Source organism: Drosophila hydei, unplaced genomic scaffold (genome assembly GCF_003285905.1).
Source record: "Drosophila hydei strain 15085-1641.00,03,60 unplaced genomic scaffold, DhydRS2 tig00008114-arrow-pilon, whole genome shotgun sequence".
In the NCBI taxonomy this organism is placed as follows: Eukaryota; Metazoa; Arthropoda; class Insecta; order Diptera; family Drosophilidae; genus Drosophila; species Drosophila hydei.
Window position 1 is genome coordinate 2,993,800 of NW_022045827.1, and position 19,055 is coordinate 3,012,854.

Consider the following 19,055-nt stretch of genomic DNA (forward strand, 5'->3'; position numbering starts at 1 on the left):
TTTATGTAATTTTTTTGTCTATACTTCACCAGAATATAAAGATAAATTTAATCACATTATACATTTATTTTCGTTAATTTATTACTCTATTTCTGCATTTCTGCGAAATATGCTTAAATTATCAATTACTTTCGTTAAGTTTCTTCTCTGCTGACTCCATTTGTTAAGTTTCATCAAATATTTAAGCAAATTAAGCTAAAGTTCTCTTTCGTTAAATCAGAATAAAAAACTTTCATTTAGTTGCTCCACTCAAATTACCAAACGCTTTCGTTAAGTTTCTGTTTCATTAATGCTACGCTCTCTCTCTCACTCCCCTCTCCAACAGCCTGGCAAAGTACTGCATTACCGATCGCTTAGCCAAAGCTCTCTACGCTTCACAAAACACACACATACACGTTTCGCTTCTATCGTTCTCTCATGCCATTGGCCAAGCCGTATCACTCATCAATCAGAAGAACTCCACTCACTCACTCACACACACACACACACTTGCCAATGACTTGCAGTTAGTTCAGTTGTTCTTCTTACACTTTGTTGCCTTCCCTGAGCAATTTACACTGAGCACGTGCTATAAATTGGCCCTAGTCAGCGATATATAGCTGTATCTGGACATTATCACTTTGCCGGCTGACTTGTTCGCGCTGCACTTGCAGTTAATTAAAAAATGTTGGCCCAAGGATTTATGTGGGCTAATTGGATTTGGCCCACACGTGAATTTCAATTGCAGTTGCAATTTGTTGTATATATGTAAAAGTATGCGCGTGCGAGTGTGTGTGTGTGTGTGTGAAGCAAAAAGTCTTGAAGTGCTCTATCAACTCGACTTGACTGAGCCTATGCCTCTCCCTGTCTCGCTCTCTCGCCTTCTCTGGCTTAAGACAATTGCTTTGCTCTGCTCATAAATTTTGCTGCCAGACTGGAAAATTGCTTTCCAGCTGTTGATTGCGCTGCTAAACGTTGCCACTTATTAATTTGTTTATTATTCACCTCTAATCACTCGCACTCAATTCACCTCACCCCACTTCAGCTCATGCAGCGACTAATCCATAAAGCCGTTTAGCATTCAGCTCCAGCTACTGTCCATCTCTCTCTCTCACACACACGTTTGCTCTCTGGGTTGACAGGCAACAACAAATGTACAAAAATTTGTTAACATCAAAAAGTACATTAAAGGCTCAAGGAATGCGCTTTCGTGCGGAAATTGCTTACGTGCGCGGCATTAACAAATGACGTGCTGTATGCGACGGCCAACGGCGTATAAGAGTATAAGACTCACTTGCCTACACAACCCACCCCGCTCTCTCTCCCCGTCTCTGTCACCCACTCTCTCTTGCTGTTGCCCATGTTCTATTTGGGGTTGCGCCTTTGCGGTTGTGTGTGGAACGTGTGGAACTTGTCGCTTTGTCGCCTAGCCTTCAGCCATTGGCCATCAGTGGTGAGTTTATATGTGCGCTTATGCGCATATTCTGTATAAGCAACAAGTGTGTTGAGTTTTCATTGGCAGCAGTGGAGACTTTTTGTAGCGCAATGTTAAGCTGAACAGTGGACTGTTACGAGGGTGGTTGATGCGCTGCAGCAACGTCTACTTAACTGACAAACAAAATAATTAAAGGCAGCGAAAAAATGTGTAAAAAGAAAAAATACCAATTGCATTGCGAGCCACAATGTCGCTGACTGCGCTGCGCTGCTCGCTTCGCTGCTGCCATTGGCGTTGCTCGTGCAAAGCTTTTCATATTACAACAAAGGCCAAAGGCGACACAATACAAGCGCTTGACCAATCCCTTCCACTCTCTCATGCCACACACACGCACACATGCATGTTTGTATGTACAAATAACATCTCAGTTTTCACACTTGCTGCAGTTGCAGTGGCTACGCCGTGTCAGTTGCTGTTTTAATATAAAATACCCTGTAGGAAAATGTATTTGTAACGGGGTATTATGCAGCAAATTTGTTTGCAGTATTTGTATGCTTACAACAGAACAGAAGAAAAAAAATAAATAAGAAAATTGCTATTAAAAATAAAAGAATAACATATTTTTATTGTTTAATTTTTTTTTTTTTAATTTAAAAAAATTATAAATTATAAATAAAAATAATTGAATTAAATTCAATTTAGTTAGCATAAATAATAGAAACTATATAAATCGAATTAATATATTATTTTAATATTTTCATTATTTTATTTTATTTTTAGAATAAAAAAATTATGAATAATTAACTAAATCTTTTGTTAATGATTTTGACTCTGCTGGACTTGAAATAGAAGCTTTTCAAGGAATCGAATCGTTTCTGTTTCCCAGTTTGCAGCATAACTTGCCGTGAAGCATTGTGATGAGGCATGCTTCAGCTGCACAGAATTCACAGCGCAGCGCTGTGCAGTGGGAGTTGATGTGAGCGGGCCTTGAGGCGGCAAAGGCGACGTTCGTCAGTTTGGTGGATATAAAATGTCAATAAGCTCCAATAACGCAATTGAAAGACTGAGGCAGCTTCTGCTGTGGCAGTGTCAGTGTCAGCGGCAGCAGGGACAGCGAAAATGACACGCAAAGACAGGGGGTGGTGCAAGGGGCAAGGATGGGAGCGAGTGCTCTGCAGGGCAACATTAAGGGGCTTGCAGGCTGCCCAGCGAGCCGTGTGGCAAGTTCCTCAGCGCAGCTATGCGGCTCATGTTGCAACAATCTCACCCTGCCATGCATGCTGCCCCGCGGCAGCTGCCAAGTAATTTCAAGCTTAAAGAAACTGCAAATTGATTACGCGCTGAAAATGCGGTGGGCGTGGCCTTTATTGCAAATAACTGAAGAGCACTTCAAAATAACAGTTAACAAACAGGACAAACATCAGACGCGCGCCTCCCTCTGCCGCGCAACGAGCTGCTGGCTATTGCTGCCACTGCGCGAGTGCGGCGGCGGCGGCGGCGGCAGCTCGCGCATCTCCTCAGAGGAACGGCCCAGCACGATGCGACGCGACGACTTCGGTGTGGGCTCCAAGGACTTCTGGAGCGACGGACGCGGCGTGGAGGCGGCCAAGCTGGGAGAGGGCGTGCCGCTTACAATGGGCTTCTTGTTGTTCCACACGCAGAGCACGAAGCGCAGTTCCTTAATCAGCGCTTGCTTATAGGTGAGCTGGCAATGGATGAGAGCGAGAGCGAGGGAAGTATTAATAATGAGCAAATGAGATGATCTGTATAAGAGAGACTGAGAGAGAGAGACTGAGAGAGAGATGTGACATATCTGCCTAAGAAATTATCAGATTTTGATTATATTTTCTTCATAAGATCTTTAATCTATGTAAAAAGGAAGGGCTCAGGATAAAGATACATGATACATGATATATGATATATGATATATGATATATGATATATGATATATGATATATGATATATGATATATGATATATGATATATGATATATGATATATGATATATGATATATGATATATGATATATGATATATGATATATGATATATGATATATGATATATGATATATGATATATGATATATGATATATGATATATGATATATGATATATGATATATGATATATGATATATGATATATGATATATGATATATGATGTATGATGTATGATGTATGATATATTATATTATATATGATATATGATATATGATATATGATATAGTCCAGTCCAAGTCAGAGCTCGTTGAGGCTAGACTAAAATGTTACCTTTACTAAGGAAAGCAGACACAGTTGTACAGTTACACAGCTTTAGAAACTACTCACGCGCTCCTCCAACGCCACCTGCCCCACAAAGACCATAAATTCGGTAATGCCAATGATGAAGGCAATCAGAATGCCCACGTAGAGCGTGTAGAAAATGCCGCGTAGCTCCTCGAAGTTCATGTCGGGCGTGGCGTCCGGATCGGGCTCCTCCATGCAGGTGGAGTTCGAGTTCTTCCACCACTTTTGCTTCAGATTATAAAGTTCGCCTTGTTCGCTCAGCCGCAAGATGGCGACACTCAAGTTGGACCGATACTCCGCCCCGAAGGGCACGGCAATCGCATAATGCTTCTCGCCGAACTTCTCGCCGACGGAGCGCAAGTCGCAGTGCTGTTCGCGATTGTACTCCAGCGTGGTGGTTTCCATGAGGAACATATAGTCGCCCATGCTGGTCAGGACGCGCTCGACGCCCTCGTCGTTGTCCTTGGTGTAGGCCGACGGATCATCGTTGTTCATCAAGTTGAAGGCCAAGCGATAAACCGTTTCATTTGAATCCGCCAGCAGGTTGTAGGTGCTGCCGCCGTAAATCGTGCCGAATTTGACAGCCTTCTGTGAGCTGAGACCCTTGAGGTCCGTTATGCTGCCCTCCATCTTGGAGCTGGTCAAGAAGGCAGCCAGGTTGGCGGTGTACGAGTTGGCTATGATAATGGCAAAGATCCACCAGGTGGCCTCGAAGAGACGCACCTGCGGACTGCGCGGCAAGATGTCACAGCCAGCCGTCATGATGGAGGCCACGGTCAGCCAGAAGGTGTTGTGCAGATGCCACTGATTCTCCAGCGCATCCGGATCACGATTGCACGGATGCGGATTCTCCCACTCCGCCTTGGCGATACTAAGAGAAACGTCAAATTATGCACGCTGCGGCTTCTTAGTCGGGGTCGACTTACCGCGCTATGATCACCTTTAGAAAGGACATGGCAAACACCGAGATGAGTATCCACACCCAGACCGAGCCGCCAAATGGCTCCAAGAAGGCGTGCAGCTCCTTCTCCTTGGGCGGACTCTTGTAGGCCAAAATGCTGACGCCCAGCTGCATAAAGGGCACCGTAAAATCTACCGCAGTGCGACGTGCTTGAGTGATGGTCAGGTCACAGATGCCCATGTGGGCGTCCTGCAGAGGGAAATTGAATTTAAATGGGATTTTGCTTTCAAATATTTATTAACTTAAAAAGAAGCTTAAGATGCACATAAACTAGAAGGATGTGAAGTCTTAAAGTGATCTAAAGCCAATATATGGATTTATTATATTTGAAGCAAGGAAAGTGAATATAAAAATTCATCAACTTAGCTAAGACTTCATTTAGAACAAGTGAAAGATATTTAATTGATGAAAAAACATTGACAAAAATAACATTTTTTAAGTTATGTTTCAAAAACTTTCTAAGCAAAACACTTCAAGTCCTGGTTATAAGTCTTAAGCCAGATTAAAAATCCTTTTAGACTTAGTTAGTTGAAAGTGTTTAAAGCCAGGAAATGCAGACAAATTTCTATAACATTCGAAGACAAATGTCTCTTATAGCTAAGAGTCAATTTAAGTCTATTTAAGCCAAGATATTTAAGGCTTAAACTGTTCATGTTTGAGTTTTTCATTATAAAACAAAATCAAACTAAAAACTTTAAAGCAAGATTAAGACGAAAAGCGCAAATTTCTAAGACAGACTAAGCTGAGCTCAAACAGCTAAACTATTTTAAATTTGTTTCTCTACTTTACACTATACTATATATATATATACTATATTCATTCTACACACTCCACACTTTATTCATTATCCAAATAGTTTCACGATCTACTCACATTGTTGATAATTTCACCAATGATGCCATTCCATTGCTTGGTGTCCTTGTCCTGCTTGCCATACTGCTGATCGGCGACTGGCACGAAGACGTACTCGAAGCCCACCTCATTGGCAATGGCATCGATAAGGTCCACGGCATAGCCCTGATAGATGGCATTGCCTGTCATATTTAGCTCCATGGCCGTTTCATTGCGACTGAAGTAGGGCGGGCCGATGCGCGTGGCGACGCGATAGACAATTTTCTTCTGCACCTTCATCTCGACGTCGAGAAGTGTGATTTGGCCCCTCGTATCCCAGACGGCCACACCTATATTATCCGTGGGATCATAAATTTCAATATTGAAGTTAATCCGCTGTCCATCCTCGTCAAATTGCAAATGGCTGGTGCGAAAGTTAGAGCTGCCCACGCCGGAAGTCTGCGGCGCATGGATTAAAGTGTTAATGCAATCAGGAACAGAATCCGTGTTCATCCCTTTTCCACTCACCCCCTTCATTAGGCGCGTCAAATAGCGACCCATCTGCCAGGACCGACCGCCCGCAGCGGCCGAGTCACAATTCAAGCGCGGCACCAGCATTCGATCCGGATAGAAGTAGGAAGCGTTGCGCCAGGCCTGCACAAACAGCTGAAGTCCATCGTAGAGCAGGTCATGTAGCAAAGTGCGCGGCGGCTCAGGGTTCTCGGAGACAACGTTGTCTCGCTGCGTTACATAGCCATACAGCTGAAAGTGCTGCAAGGAGAAGACGTCACTAATGGACTGGGATATGAGCAATATATAAACAGCTGACTTACTGGCGGCGGCTCTGGATTGAGCAGCAGTCGAGCTGCTGTTATATTCACAGCAAATGTTTCATTGTCTGCCGTTAGGTCCTCTAAATGGTCGTTGTACGTCTCTAGATTGGTGAGGAAAATGTGCTGAGAATGAGGTTGAGGTAAAAAAAACATATTTATGAATATGTTATGTATGAGAAAGCTAGTGCCATATCCAGAAAATAACCAAGAATTTCAACAGTCTTTAATTGTTCGAATCGATATTTATCGATTTTCGAGAAAAGGGCTAACTTCTCAGAATCTTTAATATGCTTTATATGCAAACAAAATTATAAAAGTTCTAGAGCAAAATAACTACATATCGATAATTATCGATTTTATACAGACGACTTGATATGAACTTGGGCTTAAAATGGTAAAAAGGTAAGAAGGTAAAGAGAGCATAAAATAGAAAAAAATATAAGAGCATGAAGATATCATCGATATTAATATATATTAATCGATATCAATCTATATTAATCGATAACATTCGATATCAATCGATAATATTCGATATTGATCGATTTTAATCGATATCAATCAATAATAATCGATATTAATCGATTTCAGAGAAATCGACTTTGCATTGCATCTGAAAACATCCAATTCTCAAAGCCAGCCAAACAAGTGAATCACCTAAGACTTTGCCCGCGACAGACATTGCCAGGCAAGTATACCCTCTACCTTAAATACAGGGTATTCACTCACATTAAACTGTCCCGTCAGTCCAAACTCGGAAGAGGAGTTGAGCAGCTCGACGAGCATATCGGGCGCACAGTCGAGCACCACACGACGCTCGCCTTTGATGCTCTTCCACATGACGCGAAAGTCGTCGCCCTTCTGATATTTGCGGACTCGAACCACATCGTTGTGCACCTCGCGCAACTGCAGCAGATCCTGCAGACGAGCAGAGGCCCTGGCTAACAGAGCACTCAGTTAGTTGAAGAGTGAGTGGAATCGCTAATGGGCCACTTACCATCGTCTGCATCATAGACTATTGTGAACTTACGCCAACCGAAATTATGAACTATATCCGCGTAGGCCTTCGAGAGTATTAGCTGCGAGGGATACATATTGAGCGTCATCTGATGGTTGGGCTTCTCCTCCATGTGCTCCTCGTCGGCCACATCGAACTCTATGTGGGGTACGCCAGAATTGTTGGCCACCAAGGCAACGATATCTGAGAGGAAGGGTGGATATTTTAGATCAGGTAATAAGTATACTTGAATGATAGAGATCACTGAATACTGAGGTATGTTATCTTAGATCTAGCTGAAGCAAATATAGAGAAACAGAAAAGGCAGACAATTAATGAGGACAGATCATCACTGTATTCCATAGGTAATTTCTATTATAGCTTTATGATTTAGTCGTTCGAATCTCTGCGCTTTAAGACATGCGCCGTCTATATCCAAAGAAACAGCTGTATCAAATATCCCCAAGATTGCTTCACTGAAAGCTGAGTTCATATAGATATTCTCCAACATGCATCAGCATTTTAGTAAGCTTTTATTCTCTATTGACAAACAAACGTATTTGGCTTTTTGCTTTGTTTACCATTCGCTGACGAGCTTTTACCGAACTGTTCTCTTGTCTATGCATATGGAACGCCAATGGATCGTGTAGCCCCGCCCCTTGGTACTCACCGCTGGCCGATTGTGAACTTGGTCCAAAAATAACTGCGACACCATTATCTATGAGATCGCATGCTGAAAGCGAAGAGTTTTTTTTTAGTATTTTTTATGTTTTAAGAGCTTTTTTCATATTTATTGGGGAATAGCTGAAAGTTCGCACCGTATTCCTGCAGAATAACGCTTCCATCTTCGGGCTTCAGGCGTTTTATCAACGGATTAAATCTTAACGTTTGCTCCGCTTCGGGTCCATTAATGGAATTTACAACAGCCAGAAATTCCTTTTCCAGCTCCAGTTCATTGTCATAGAAAAAGGCGCCTAAAAGGGGGTTACATAGTGTGTGACTATATGCATATATATATATATATATAACTGTATATGTAGTTGCCCCACCAATGTTGATTTCTTGCTGCAGAGTTTCGTGCAACAAAAATGCACTCCACATGCAGCACAACACAATAATTCCATGCCACATTTTTGTCTCTTTTTTCTGGAATTTTCAGCACATTGCGGCAAAACAAATATTTGAACAAATTTTAGGGCACAAAATATTTTATGTTTTACGTTGCGAACGCTTTGAAAGTGAGTCGGAAACTGAGCAGCTTTTTCACGATTTTCATTTGAGCGATCGCAGCGGGAAATTCGTCAGCGGCGGTGTTTTTGTTTTTTTTTTTTTTGTCTTTTTGGAAAAGCTTTTCATCAGCTGTTCCAGATGTTGTCGAAACAGCTGCGCAATGGAACGCAATCATTTTTGATTAATTTATTAAAGTTATGTTATTTTATGCCTCAACAACTTCTTCTTTCCTTCATGCTATATATATATGGAATTATATATGGAATTTATATTTCAAATAAATATTTAGATTTTAAATATAAATTCCATATTATATTAATATTATTCATAACTGAAATTCAAAAGTAATTTCCCTCAATATTTTACACTGAAAAATATGATCTGTTTACTTCAATTAACTTTTATTATCTGCAAAGTATACAAAATTAAGATTTTATCAAGGATTAATGCTAATATTAATTCTAATATATTTTCCATTTATTTCAATCATCTAATGCATTTATAAAGCAATACTCCAGGCTTTTGTTGATTACAGGGTATATAAAACTGTAATACACTAAGGATTAGCTAAGCATTAGAAATAATAAACAGAATGGAATTATTATTGAATCACCACTGATCATGATTCCACATAATAGGCATACCCTTTCACACTTGCATTAGCTATAGGGTATACAAAACTTATACCTAAGCAAACATCTCTCTCAGCTTCCCTCATCTTTATCACTCTTAAACTAGAGAGTCTCTCTTACAGTTGATGTCCTAATAAGAAAGGCAACATTATTATTGAAGAACAGACCCGCTAGTGTTGTATACATTTTCCACTATCAATATTTACAGGGTATACACAAACTATAATGCAACAAGGATTACACGTAAAAGCCGCAACGTTTCGCACCTTTTTCAGTTGATTCCTTCAATCGTCCACAGCATTTATCATAATCAAGCAAACACAGTTTGTGTTTTTAGTCCAAATGCCACGCCCACTCCCTGCCCGTAACAGTTCAGTTGTCGGCTTATTTCTGGTCTATGGAAATGAATATAAACGGTCTTTTTGCATTATCCTTAGCTGCTGCCTGTCTGGCAGGCTGGCAGGCTGCCCTCCTCTCTCAGCCGCCGCCCGCTACCTGTTGGCCTTTGTCGACAAATTATTCAAATTTCGGCTGCAGCTCGAAAAAAGGTTGACTTCGGCATGAAACGTGTTTGGCATCAATAAAACGCTGAAGGCAAACAGAGCAAAGGCTAAAATGACACCAGCGGCCATATTGTTGCTTGTTTTTCGCGTCGCACACACACACGCACACACACACACGCTCGCACACACCATTAAAATATGTTAATGTGCGTGTGTTTTTAGTGAATGTGTTTTCTATGCAAATTTATAGCGTTGGCAGCGCTTGTCGTCATTTTGCTGCCTTTCCTCCTGCCACGCCCCCAACGCTGTCCTTTATTGGGTTTTATTCCATGAAAAATTGACACCTCATCACTTTTCAATCGCAATCAATGGCCCACAGCCACACCCCAAATTCACACACACGCACACTCACGACTGTAACTGGTTTTGCCTGCGTGTGATTGAGGTGCGCCCCACCATTAAGGACAATAGTGCTGCCATTGACACGTTCAGCACCCGCCATCTGCTCCAGTTGCCCAGCTCCCTGGGGAGCTAATAGTTGTGCTCTTTGTCAGGCGCCAGGCATTTTTTATACAATTGGTTGACAAAAGAGTTAACGTTTTGATTGAAATTTTATTTATTTCCTTATACGATGCAAACTTTGAGCTGGCTGAACCAAATTAATAGCTATGCCTTTATATCTATAAGTAGCAATCAGCAAAGCTGATGCTGCTTTTTATATGTATAGGCTATTAAGGAAAGCCTTTCAGAACTGATATCTATTTATATATATAATCAAAACAAGAAATAATAAGAAGCTTTAATAACTTAAAATCTTCTTTTAGTGTATTTAAAAATAAAGTAAATAAATAAGTAAAATTATTAACAGTAAAGTAAGCACTGTGAACAAATTATTTAATACTTAATTTAATATATTAACTCGACTCAGTTGTATTTTTTATATATACAAAAAAAGATCTACAGCAGGCTTTAACAAAATCAACTGCTTTTAAGACTACAGCAAATAGAAAAAAAAATAATTATACAACTTTTATTGTTATTAATAGGAAATATAATTGCTTGCCTTATAAACATAACTAAAAACTTATATGAAACTTAATATTTGTTCTGCTGCATACATCTTTAGCCAAGATAACTCAAAGTTTCTATCATCAAATTCCACTTAGTTCATCTACTTTTTAAAACATTTGTGCAGCGTATTAAAATGTCTTCATTCAGGCAATTTTTGCCATTGGCTTGCTTTGCAAATGAAATTGGACAAGCAAATGCAGCTGTGAGGTGAACCAGGCCAAGCTAGAAAAATTGAGAGAGAAATAAACGAGAAAGAAACGCGTAAAAAATGGCAGAGCAAAGCACTTACAAAACATTTTCTATTACACACAATATTTATGGTTATCATGCAGTGGCAGTGGCAGTGGCAGTGGCAGTGGCAGTCAAAGCAACAACAGCAACATGCTCACATATGAAATAAACTGGCAGTCAGACAGAAAACATAGTTGGACAGAACAGTCGGCGAGACCGACAACAAATCCAAATTCAAGTCCAAATCCAGTTCGCAACTGCGGAAGAATCCTGCTAAAAGTTTGCGTTAGGTAACAGGAGCAAAGGGCGACGCAGCAGCAGAAGCAGCAGCAGTAGGAAAAAAACTTTTTAATACTTGCCATAATGTTGCCAAAAGGATTATCCAAAAGAATGACTTTTAATGGAGACAGGAAGTAAGCGCATAACAGACAGAAGTATTAACTGTTTCCTTCCGCCCAACCACTGTGCCCCACCTTGTTGCCAATGAGGTGGCTAGCCAGCGAGTCCTAGAGTCCTGCCCGGGATAACCACACATACAAATGTCAGTGGCTAAGCGTTGCCAGCTAATGTTGTTGTTGTTGCTGCTGCTGCTGGGATTTGGTCCATAGTTGAGAGTGTGTGTGGCACATAAGCCGTGCGGAAATATTGCAGTTTGCTCATAACGGCAGGGTGGTCGAAGAGCTTATGCTTATTTTTATTTCATACAGCCAAAACATGCCCAGTGTCTTCCCGGAGCACAGGCTTAAGCTGAGTTCTTCCTAAGCCTCTTCTATGCTATATCGAGTTTTGCACTGTGGTCCAATAAATGTGAACTTTTTGTGCATCGAATTGGATATTTAAAAATTCAACGAAATTTTTTTTCTGATTTGCAACTAAAATGCGACTTTGTCGTGGTCTGAGATGTGGATGCAAAGGATCGAGACAGAGTCCAAAATATGAGCGTTATTTTAATAGTTCGTTCTTAAAGTTTAAATTATTAAACAGAAAAGATGCGTCGACAATCAAAATAAGACTTTATTTATAATTGTTATTAATTTGTTAAGTATTTATATTTATTACTTCATTAATTTGATTCGAAAATTAGTCAATGTTTGTTGCATTAGCTAGTTAAGCTTGAACCTTAGTTTCACATGCATTTTTAGCTTAAGCATAATTAAAACTGATTGAAAAAATGTTTTTTTTTTGAAAGTTAGAGTAAAAAAATTAAGAAATATATAATATATAAATCATATATAAGTTATAAAGTTGGCTATAGCAGGGCTTGAACCTAGTGCACAAATATTCAAGTCTTCCATATAAATCGGGAGTTAATATTCATATTAGTTCAAGCTGTCAAATGTAATCCCAAGCTAATAAAATTACAAGTTTAAATTCTGAGCAACTGTTAAGCTGAGCAAGCTTAAGCCCAAAGAACAGCCTCGCAATGATTTGAGCTGTTAGCCATAGAGAAGCTATTTTTAATGGGCGTCTATACCTCACACACAGACAGGGCTCAAGTCGATATGTAAAACTAAAATTTCATGCACAAGCTGGATTTTAGAATTTCAGTCACAGTCTGTCTTCAGACACTAGCTCTAATCAAGCACAATTACCTAAGCTCAACTTTACTGCCATAAAAAACTTCAACTCCAATCAAACATGATTGCCCAACATATAACTCAGGCTCAATTTGTGCCCACATCACTTGCCCGCCTGTGCCACTGTGCACGGGTCGTAGCTGCTGCGTGCATTAGCTGCTGGCATTTCCAATACAGTTATCCCCATATAGACAGGTATTTGCCAGGGCAGGGCAGGGCAAGGCGGCGCAGTTGGCTTTCGCTGCTGGCCTCGCCGCGCGGCATTCTTTAATATATATTTTGCGCTCATTTTGCATTTTAATGAGTTTAGCCGCGTTGCGTTGCTGAAATATGAGGCCGCGATGACAGTGGCGCCCAGCCGTTGCTTGAGTCACTTTTTCTGCTATTTTTTCACATTTTTCTTCCTCTTCTGCTGCCGCTCTATTATTCTAAGAAAGTGCGCTAAGACGGTTTAACAACGCGCCGTCGTGCTGGCAGCTGCCTGCTGCAGGATATTGCTTTAATTGAAATTTATGCTAAATAGATTGACACTAATGAGCAATGGCTGCTGCTGCCGCTGCTGCTGCTGCTGCTGCTGCTGCTGCTGCTGCTGCTGTTCCTGTTGAGGTAATTCCAGTAGCTACCTAGATAGCCAAGGCCAGAAACCATCTACATAATTAAATTGCTTTCCACTCACATTTTTTGCGCTGCTTGTTTTTTGGCCTCGGTTTGGTGTCAACTGAAAATATTATTATGATTCTAGTTATTTTTTCCTTTGGCTTTTCGCTCTCTCCACATTTTCCGACTCACAATTTGCATGGCCAACAAAATGGCGACTTCCGTTTTGGCTAAGTGCTGGATTTCCGTTCCGGATGTGACTTTTACGACATGTTGTTGCGCCTTACAAGTTTCTCTCAGATCTATAACAGCATCGATCTGGCCCTCCTCTCACGCTCCCCTTCTCTGTCTCTCTCTCTCTCTCTCGCTCTCTCTCACTCCTGCAGGTTCCTTTGTTGCGTTGCAAATGTACATTTATTGCCTTGGTGACGGAAATGAGTTTTTGTCGTAAACTTTTATGGCAATAAACGTTGCTTGTTAGCGCTGAGGCTCCCGCCGTAACTATAGAGACAGGAGCCGGCTGGAAAACATAAAAAATACGCAAGTGAGAAACGCTGTGCGAAGAGCATGTGGTCGACACGCAGATACCCTGTAAGCAGCTGCAAGCTTAAGAAAAATGTTTTGTATTAATATGTTGAATTATTTATGGAGTTTAGAGCATCTTTAGCTGGTTTTCTTCATATATTTTAAGTCTAGGCATTACTTTTGATAAGGAGTTTTAAGCTCTTTCTCTATCAGATTCAATCAACGAAACTCACTTTATCTGTCTATGAATATCGAGGCTGATAATCAATATTTATCGATCACAGATGTGCCCATCTCTCTTTCTGCTTACTCCATTTTGTAATATATTAACTTTCAATGTCGTCTTTATTTTTTTAAACATAACTGAAATAGTTTTACGAGCTCTTCATGCCCCTCCCAGCTTAATTCGTACAGGGTGTATGAAAAAATATTCAGTGCGGAAATTACGCACTTGGCACTGACTGCCACAGCCGCAGCCGTAGCCGCAGCAGCAGCCACAACGCGCATCTCTCGCAGATTCTCAGCAAAATCATAGCCCTGGTCATGGCAAATAAACAGCGAATGCATATATGACAGCTATTGGAGCTGGGGGCGGTGGGCATGGGCAGGTCTAAATAAGTAGGTTGTGGTAGTTGTGCCAGTTTAGCTGTTGTTTCTGACTCCGGCTCACACATTGACACGCTGCATAAAAATAACAGGCAGCGATTGTTGAGGCAGCTGAAAAAGAAATGCGACGATTCCTCGCTGAGCATTTTCCATTACATTTGCCACGTCACGGCACATTTCGCTCGCATGTTGACTAACCAGCGACACACTTTATGTGTGTGTGTGTGCGTGTGTGTGTATGGCAGCTTTTCCGTTTCCTGCTTGGCACCGCCCAACCACAAGGATGCAGAGAGGCTGCCCACCCAGAGCTGCTATCATATCTGGCCTTTGTTTCATTTCTGTTGTCTCATGCTTTTAATTCTTTTAACAATAGCGCTAAAAGTTGTGCATTGAACACTTGGCTGCGCCAACAATAAAAAATATACTATATATATATAAACGAGAGGGAGCGAAAAAAGTTACCACGGAAACGGCGCTGTAAAGTATACCGTGGCCAATCTCATGCTCCGACCATGAGCGCCCGCGTGTATTGCAAAAGATAACAAAAATATTGTTTGCCGCAATGCAATTGTTGCCAAAGAAAAGCCAGCCAGCCAGCCAGCTAGTGCGAGGGCTGGGGGACGCGACGGGCCGTGGGTGCTGCCTGCTGGTTTTTCATTTGTTTCACTTTATTCACCCGCCGCAGCGTAAGTTGGCTGCTCTCGTTCGCTCTGTCACTGGTTGCTGTTGCTGCTACTCGGCAACGTGTACAGCTTCCGTTTCCGCTGAAAAGTTTCATTTCCCATACGCTGGCTGGCAGACAGGCCCAGCTCTTGTTGCTGCTGCTGCTGCTGCTGTGATAAAGCACAAAATTAACTTTTGAAATAAACAACAAAAGCAACTTCAGCTGCTGATGCTGCTGCTGCTGCTGCTGCTGCTGGGCAATAGCCCCAGTCTCGATGCAATGATAGGCCCAGCTCCTATCAGCACACACACACAAGCACGTGTTACACATGCACACACATGTATGTAGCTGTACACATATGTTAAACAAGCACTGCGGCAACAACAAGAATCTTGAAAGAAGACAGAACTTTGCTCTTGTTTTTCTTACTTTTATTGAATTCTTAATCAGAATTTGCTTTCTTAAAGCCAAACCTTAAGCTTTAAAGTTCTTTTGTTATCTTTATTTGCCCAAAGGCATAACTGCATAGCAAATGTTTCATTAGCCTTAGCCTGCGGCGTAGTCTGATAGAAGATTAAAGAAATTTTTAAATGCCTTTGTATTTTTATTTTTTTTATTTTATTTTTATTTTTTTTTATATTTTTAGTAAAGTGTGATATTTCGAATTCTGCTCTCGTATTTTCGTATATTCATTAGAATCATTTTTGCTACTGCTGTGCCTTATATATTAATTATGTCTAGAGGCTGCATATAGTTTATTTTATTTAAATTTGAATTCAACTGTAAGATGCCTAATGAGAAGGTTTTCCTATGCTAGATCCTAAACTTCCATAGGTATATTGAATAAAATTATAATATTCTTTATTTTCTATTCTTCCTGAAGCGTTTCTAGATTGTAGAACAAGAAAACGTTCTCATTGGAAATCGTATCTGTGGTCCTCATATAACAAACGTTTAATCTATAATTTAATTATAATAATAATATAAAGAAATGTTGAATAACTAAATGAATCTTTTTCGCGTGCTGGCAAGATTTAATATATTTCAAAGATTTTTAAATTACCTTAATGAACTACTATTTTGAAAGAGAATAATTATATTCCAGAATTAAATTTCAATTTGTATTTCTATAGCATTCAACACCATTAAATAGCAGAGCAAGCAGATCAATTTCATGTTTCATCTATCAGTTGTTTATAGCTTAGAGAAATTTGTATATATATATGAATTATTTCGTAAATAAAAGTAATAAAAAACTAAGTCAAACTAAATTCTTCAGCTTCAGGAGAAACCAAAAAAAAATTGTAATTTACTAAAGCTTATTCAAATTAAAGACTAATAAATTAAATTAATTGCGAAATAAGTAGAATATTATAATAAAACAGTGAGCAAAGCAGCTTCTATGACAAACTTCAGCAAGATAGCTTTACTTTAAGCTAGACTCACTCACACAGGTATAAACTGACTTAGATAAAGACTCTCTTTATTGATCACAGCACATTACCATATCGGAGACAGCTACTTGGTGCAGTTTGCTTTAACTATCTACGCGAAGGGGTTTCTGGGAGTGAGCTATATAATATATATATATATATATATATATATATATATATATATATATATATATATATATATATATATAAATGTGTATGTTACATATTTGCATTTTATTTAATTTTATTTTATATTTATATATAAACATAAATTCGTAGCATAATGAGGTAACACGTGTTTACAACTGTTGCCACAGTCATTGTGCACGTATGTGTGAAGGGGCGTGGCACACCTTATATCAGCACATTTGATTTTGTAGGCACGTAAAAAATATGAAAAATTTCGCATACACGAGTTCATAACTCTGCGCGAAAGCGCAAAAGGGCGGCGCAGCCGCCTCTATACCGTAGGCATGCATATTAAATATGGAATCCGAAGTCATACTCTAGCCACTTCATCTGCACAGCACACACACACACACACATACACTCACAGAGTATAAGTATATTGGCAAGCTATACACCTCCACTTCTCCTGCTCTTCTGACGTTGTTCCGCTCTGCATCAACACGAAAAGCAATCAAATTGCAAAAATTTGTTTCATTTTCTACGATAACATGACTTGAATTTGATGAATGCCTTGGCAAGACCACCAGCTGTAGGTAGCTACAGGCTCTGCCCTGCCACTTGCGCCCCGCCCTTGACGGCAAGGCACAGTGGCAGGACAAAATGGAAAGCCAGAATATTGGCAACGAAAGCCAGCCAAATGCCAATCTCAGCGCGCTTTTTACGACGCAAGGGGCCATCGAGGGGCCGCAACAACAACAACAAAATGTGCAGATATGGCCAAATGAAAGAGTTATGAATCCGCAACTTTGTTGGCCCCAGACTCCCCTGCCAGTTCTGCCATCTGCCCTTCTCTCCCTTAAGTGAGCTCGTATGAATGCCAATGCCGATTACTAATACGCCCCGTGCGCTCCGCCAGTCGACATGCTTGCTGGCTGGCTGGCTGGCTGGCTGCTGGCTGGGAGGATTAAAATAAATGCGCCGCATTTGTATGTGCTGCACGATGTACTGCTGAGGTTGCTCTCTTCGATGGGCAAGTGGGTTATGGGCTACGGGTTATGGCTTATGGCTTATGGCTAAGACCAAGCGCGATAACCGCTATTTATGTGTGGCAGTCTATTTGAGGCAGCTGCACTTCCCCGCACTCAAGCACTTCGCGCCTTCGGGCTAAAAACATCAAATGCACCAAAAAAGCCGAGGAAAAAAAGCTGAATGAAATGAAAACATTTCATTTCATTTCACTTCACTTTTTTGGCTTCTTCTGCATAAATGTGGACGGGGCAACTGGACCTGGGGCAGCTACAAACGTCACGCTTGATGTTTGTTGGGGGCTCGCTCAAAAAACGCTGCCCAAATTGTAATTACGACCACGTCAAAAGCAGTTGCTCGCCGCACAAACAAAGCCTCTGAGCTCCAAAATAAATGACCAAAACAAGTCTTCTTCTTCTGCTGCCCTCCGCCCAGAAGGTCAGTGCTGCTGGTACTGCTGCTGCTGCTTTAGCTGACAGTTGAGTGCGGCGAGCGCGAAATGTCGAAAATTAAAATTAAATTGCGGCCATTTTACAGAGTTTTGCCGCTTGGCTGACACGCAAACGGCAATAAAATGTTAATTTCTGCATAATGAAAATGTGAGCCAAAGTCAAAAGCATTATTACCCTTTTGCGGGCCAGCAAATATACTTGCCAAAGTACTTGGCTCTAACTGGCTTCCAATTGCCAACAAATACAACATTTCTGCCAGAAAACATAAGTAAAACAGACCATGGAAATTATAACAGAGCAGCTTGTTTTCAGTGCGCAATTATTATTGAAATGAGCTTCCGTTTAAGCTTTATCTTCATCTGTCTCACCCTCTCTGCCTCTCTCACTTTTCTTTGATTCTAAAAATATATTGATCAACTATGAATGACTCCGTTTCAGTCATCAATTTCAAACTGTTTTCCGCTTAAAAGCAGTCACCATTTAATTGCCCTGAAATGTTATCGATAACAGCTATCGATTAGCAATGTTTTACTCTTATGTTTGGCCAATCATTTGCAACAAATACATTCTGCCTTCCAGACCCTGACTTCCCAACACTTTGCCTTACCCACTTCAAATTTGTTGCACATACTCAAAAGCATCAGGAACAATTCGATAAGATTTCTATAAAAATGTTTACTTTATACCTATTCCGCATCCCTACTCAATTGCTCATAAATATTGCACAACATTTAAATAATACATTTGAAGCTTTTCAACTTTATGCCATATTTTCTAGCTTCTTAGACGTCCCTCGCTCTCTATTGAGCTTCGATACTTTGAATGTCCTTTCGACATTGTCCTATGTCCAATTTGCAAACGCAGCTTTTCCTGCTCATTAGTGGAAAAAGAAAAACACCTCCCACTCCCGCTTTCCCTCGCTGTAAGCCGCTTTCGACATTCGGCATTTTCTTAGCATATGCAGTCAATGCCGGGTATTCAGCTTCCCTTCCTTTTAATATGGCATTTAAGCCGCTTTGTTGTCAGGGGTAACTCAATTACAGCTGCCTTTTGCCATAGATATAT

General features: G+C 40.6%; 1 protein-coding gene across 1 annotated transcript; it reads right to left on the minus strand.

The window, feature by feature from the left end:
• Positions 1 to 2,759: 2,759 nt before the first annotated feature.
• Positions 2,760 to 8,549, minus strand: LOC111599115 (glutamate receptor ionotropic, kainate 2). The gene is made up of 11 exons (XM_023314676.2): positions 8,364 to 8,549; positions 8,133 to 8,288; positions 7,985 to 8,047; positions 7,315 to 7,518; positions 7,047 to 7,258; positions 6,321 to 6,443; positions 6,016 to 6,258; positions 5,530 to 5,946; positions 4,622 to 4,845; positions 3,738 to 4,566; positions 2,760 to 3,119 (listed from the first exon to the last, which is right to left on the minus strand). The coding sequence occupies exons 1-11, from the start codon at positions 8,443 to 8,445 to the stop codon at positions 2,835 to 2,837; spliced, it is 2,838 nt and encodes a 945-aa protein (XP_023170444.2). The 5' UTR covers positions 8,446 to 8,549; the 3' UTR covers positions 2,760 to 2,834.
• Between the last annotated feature and the right edge of the window lie 10,506 nt (positions 8,550 to 19,055).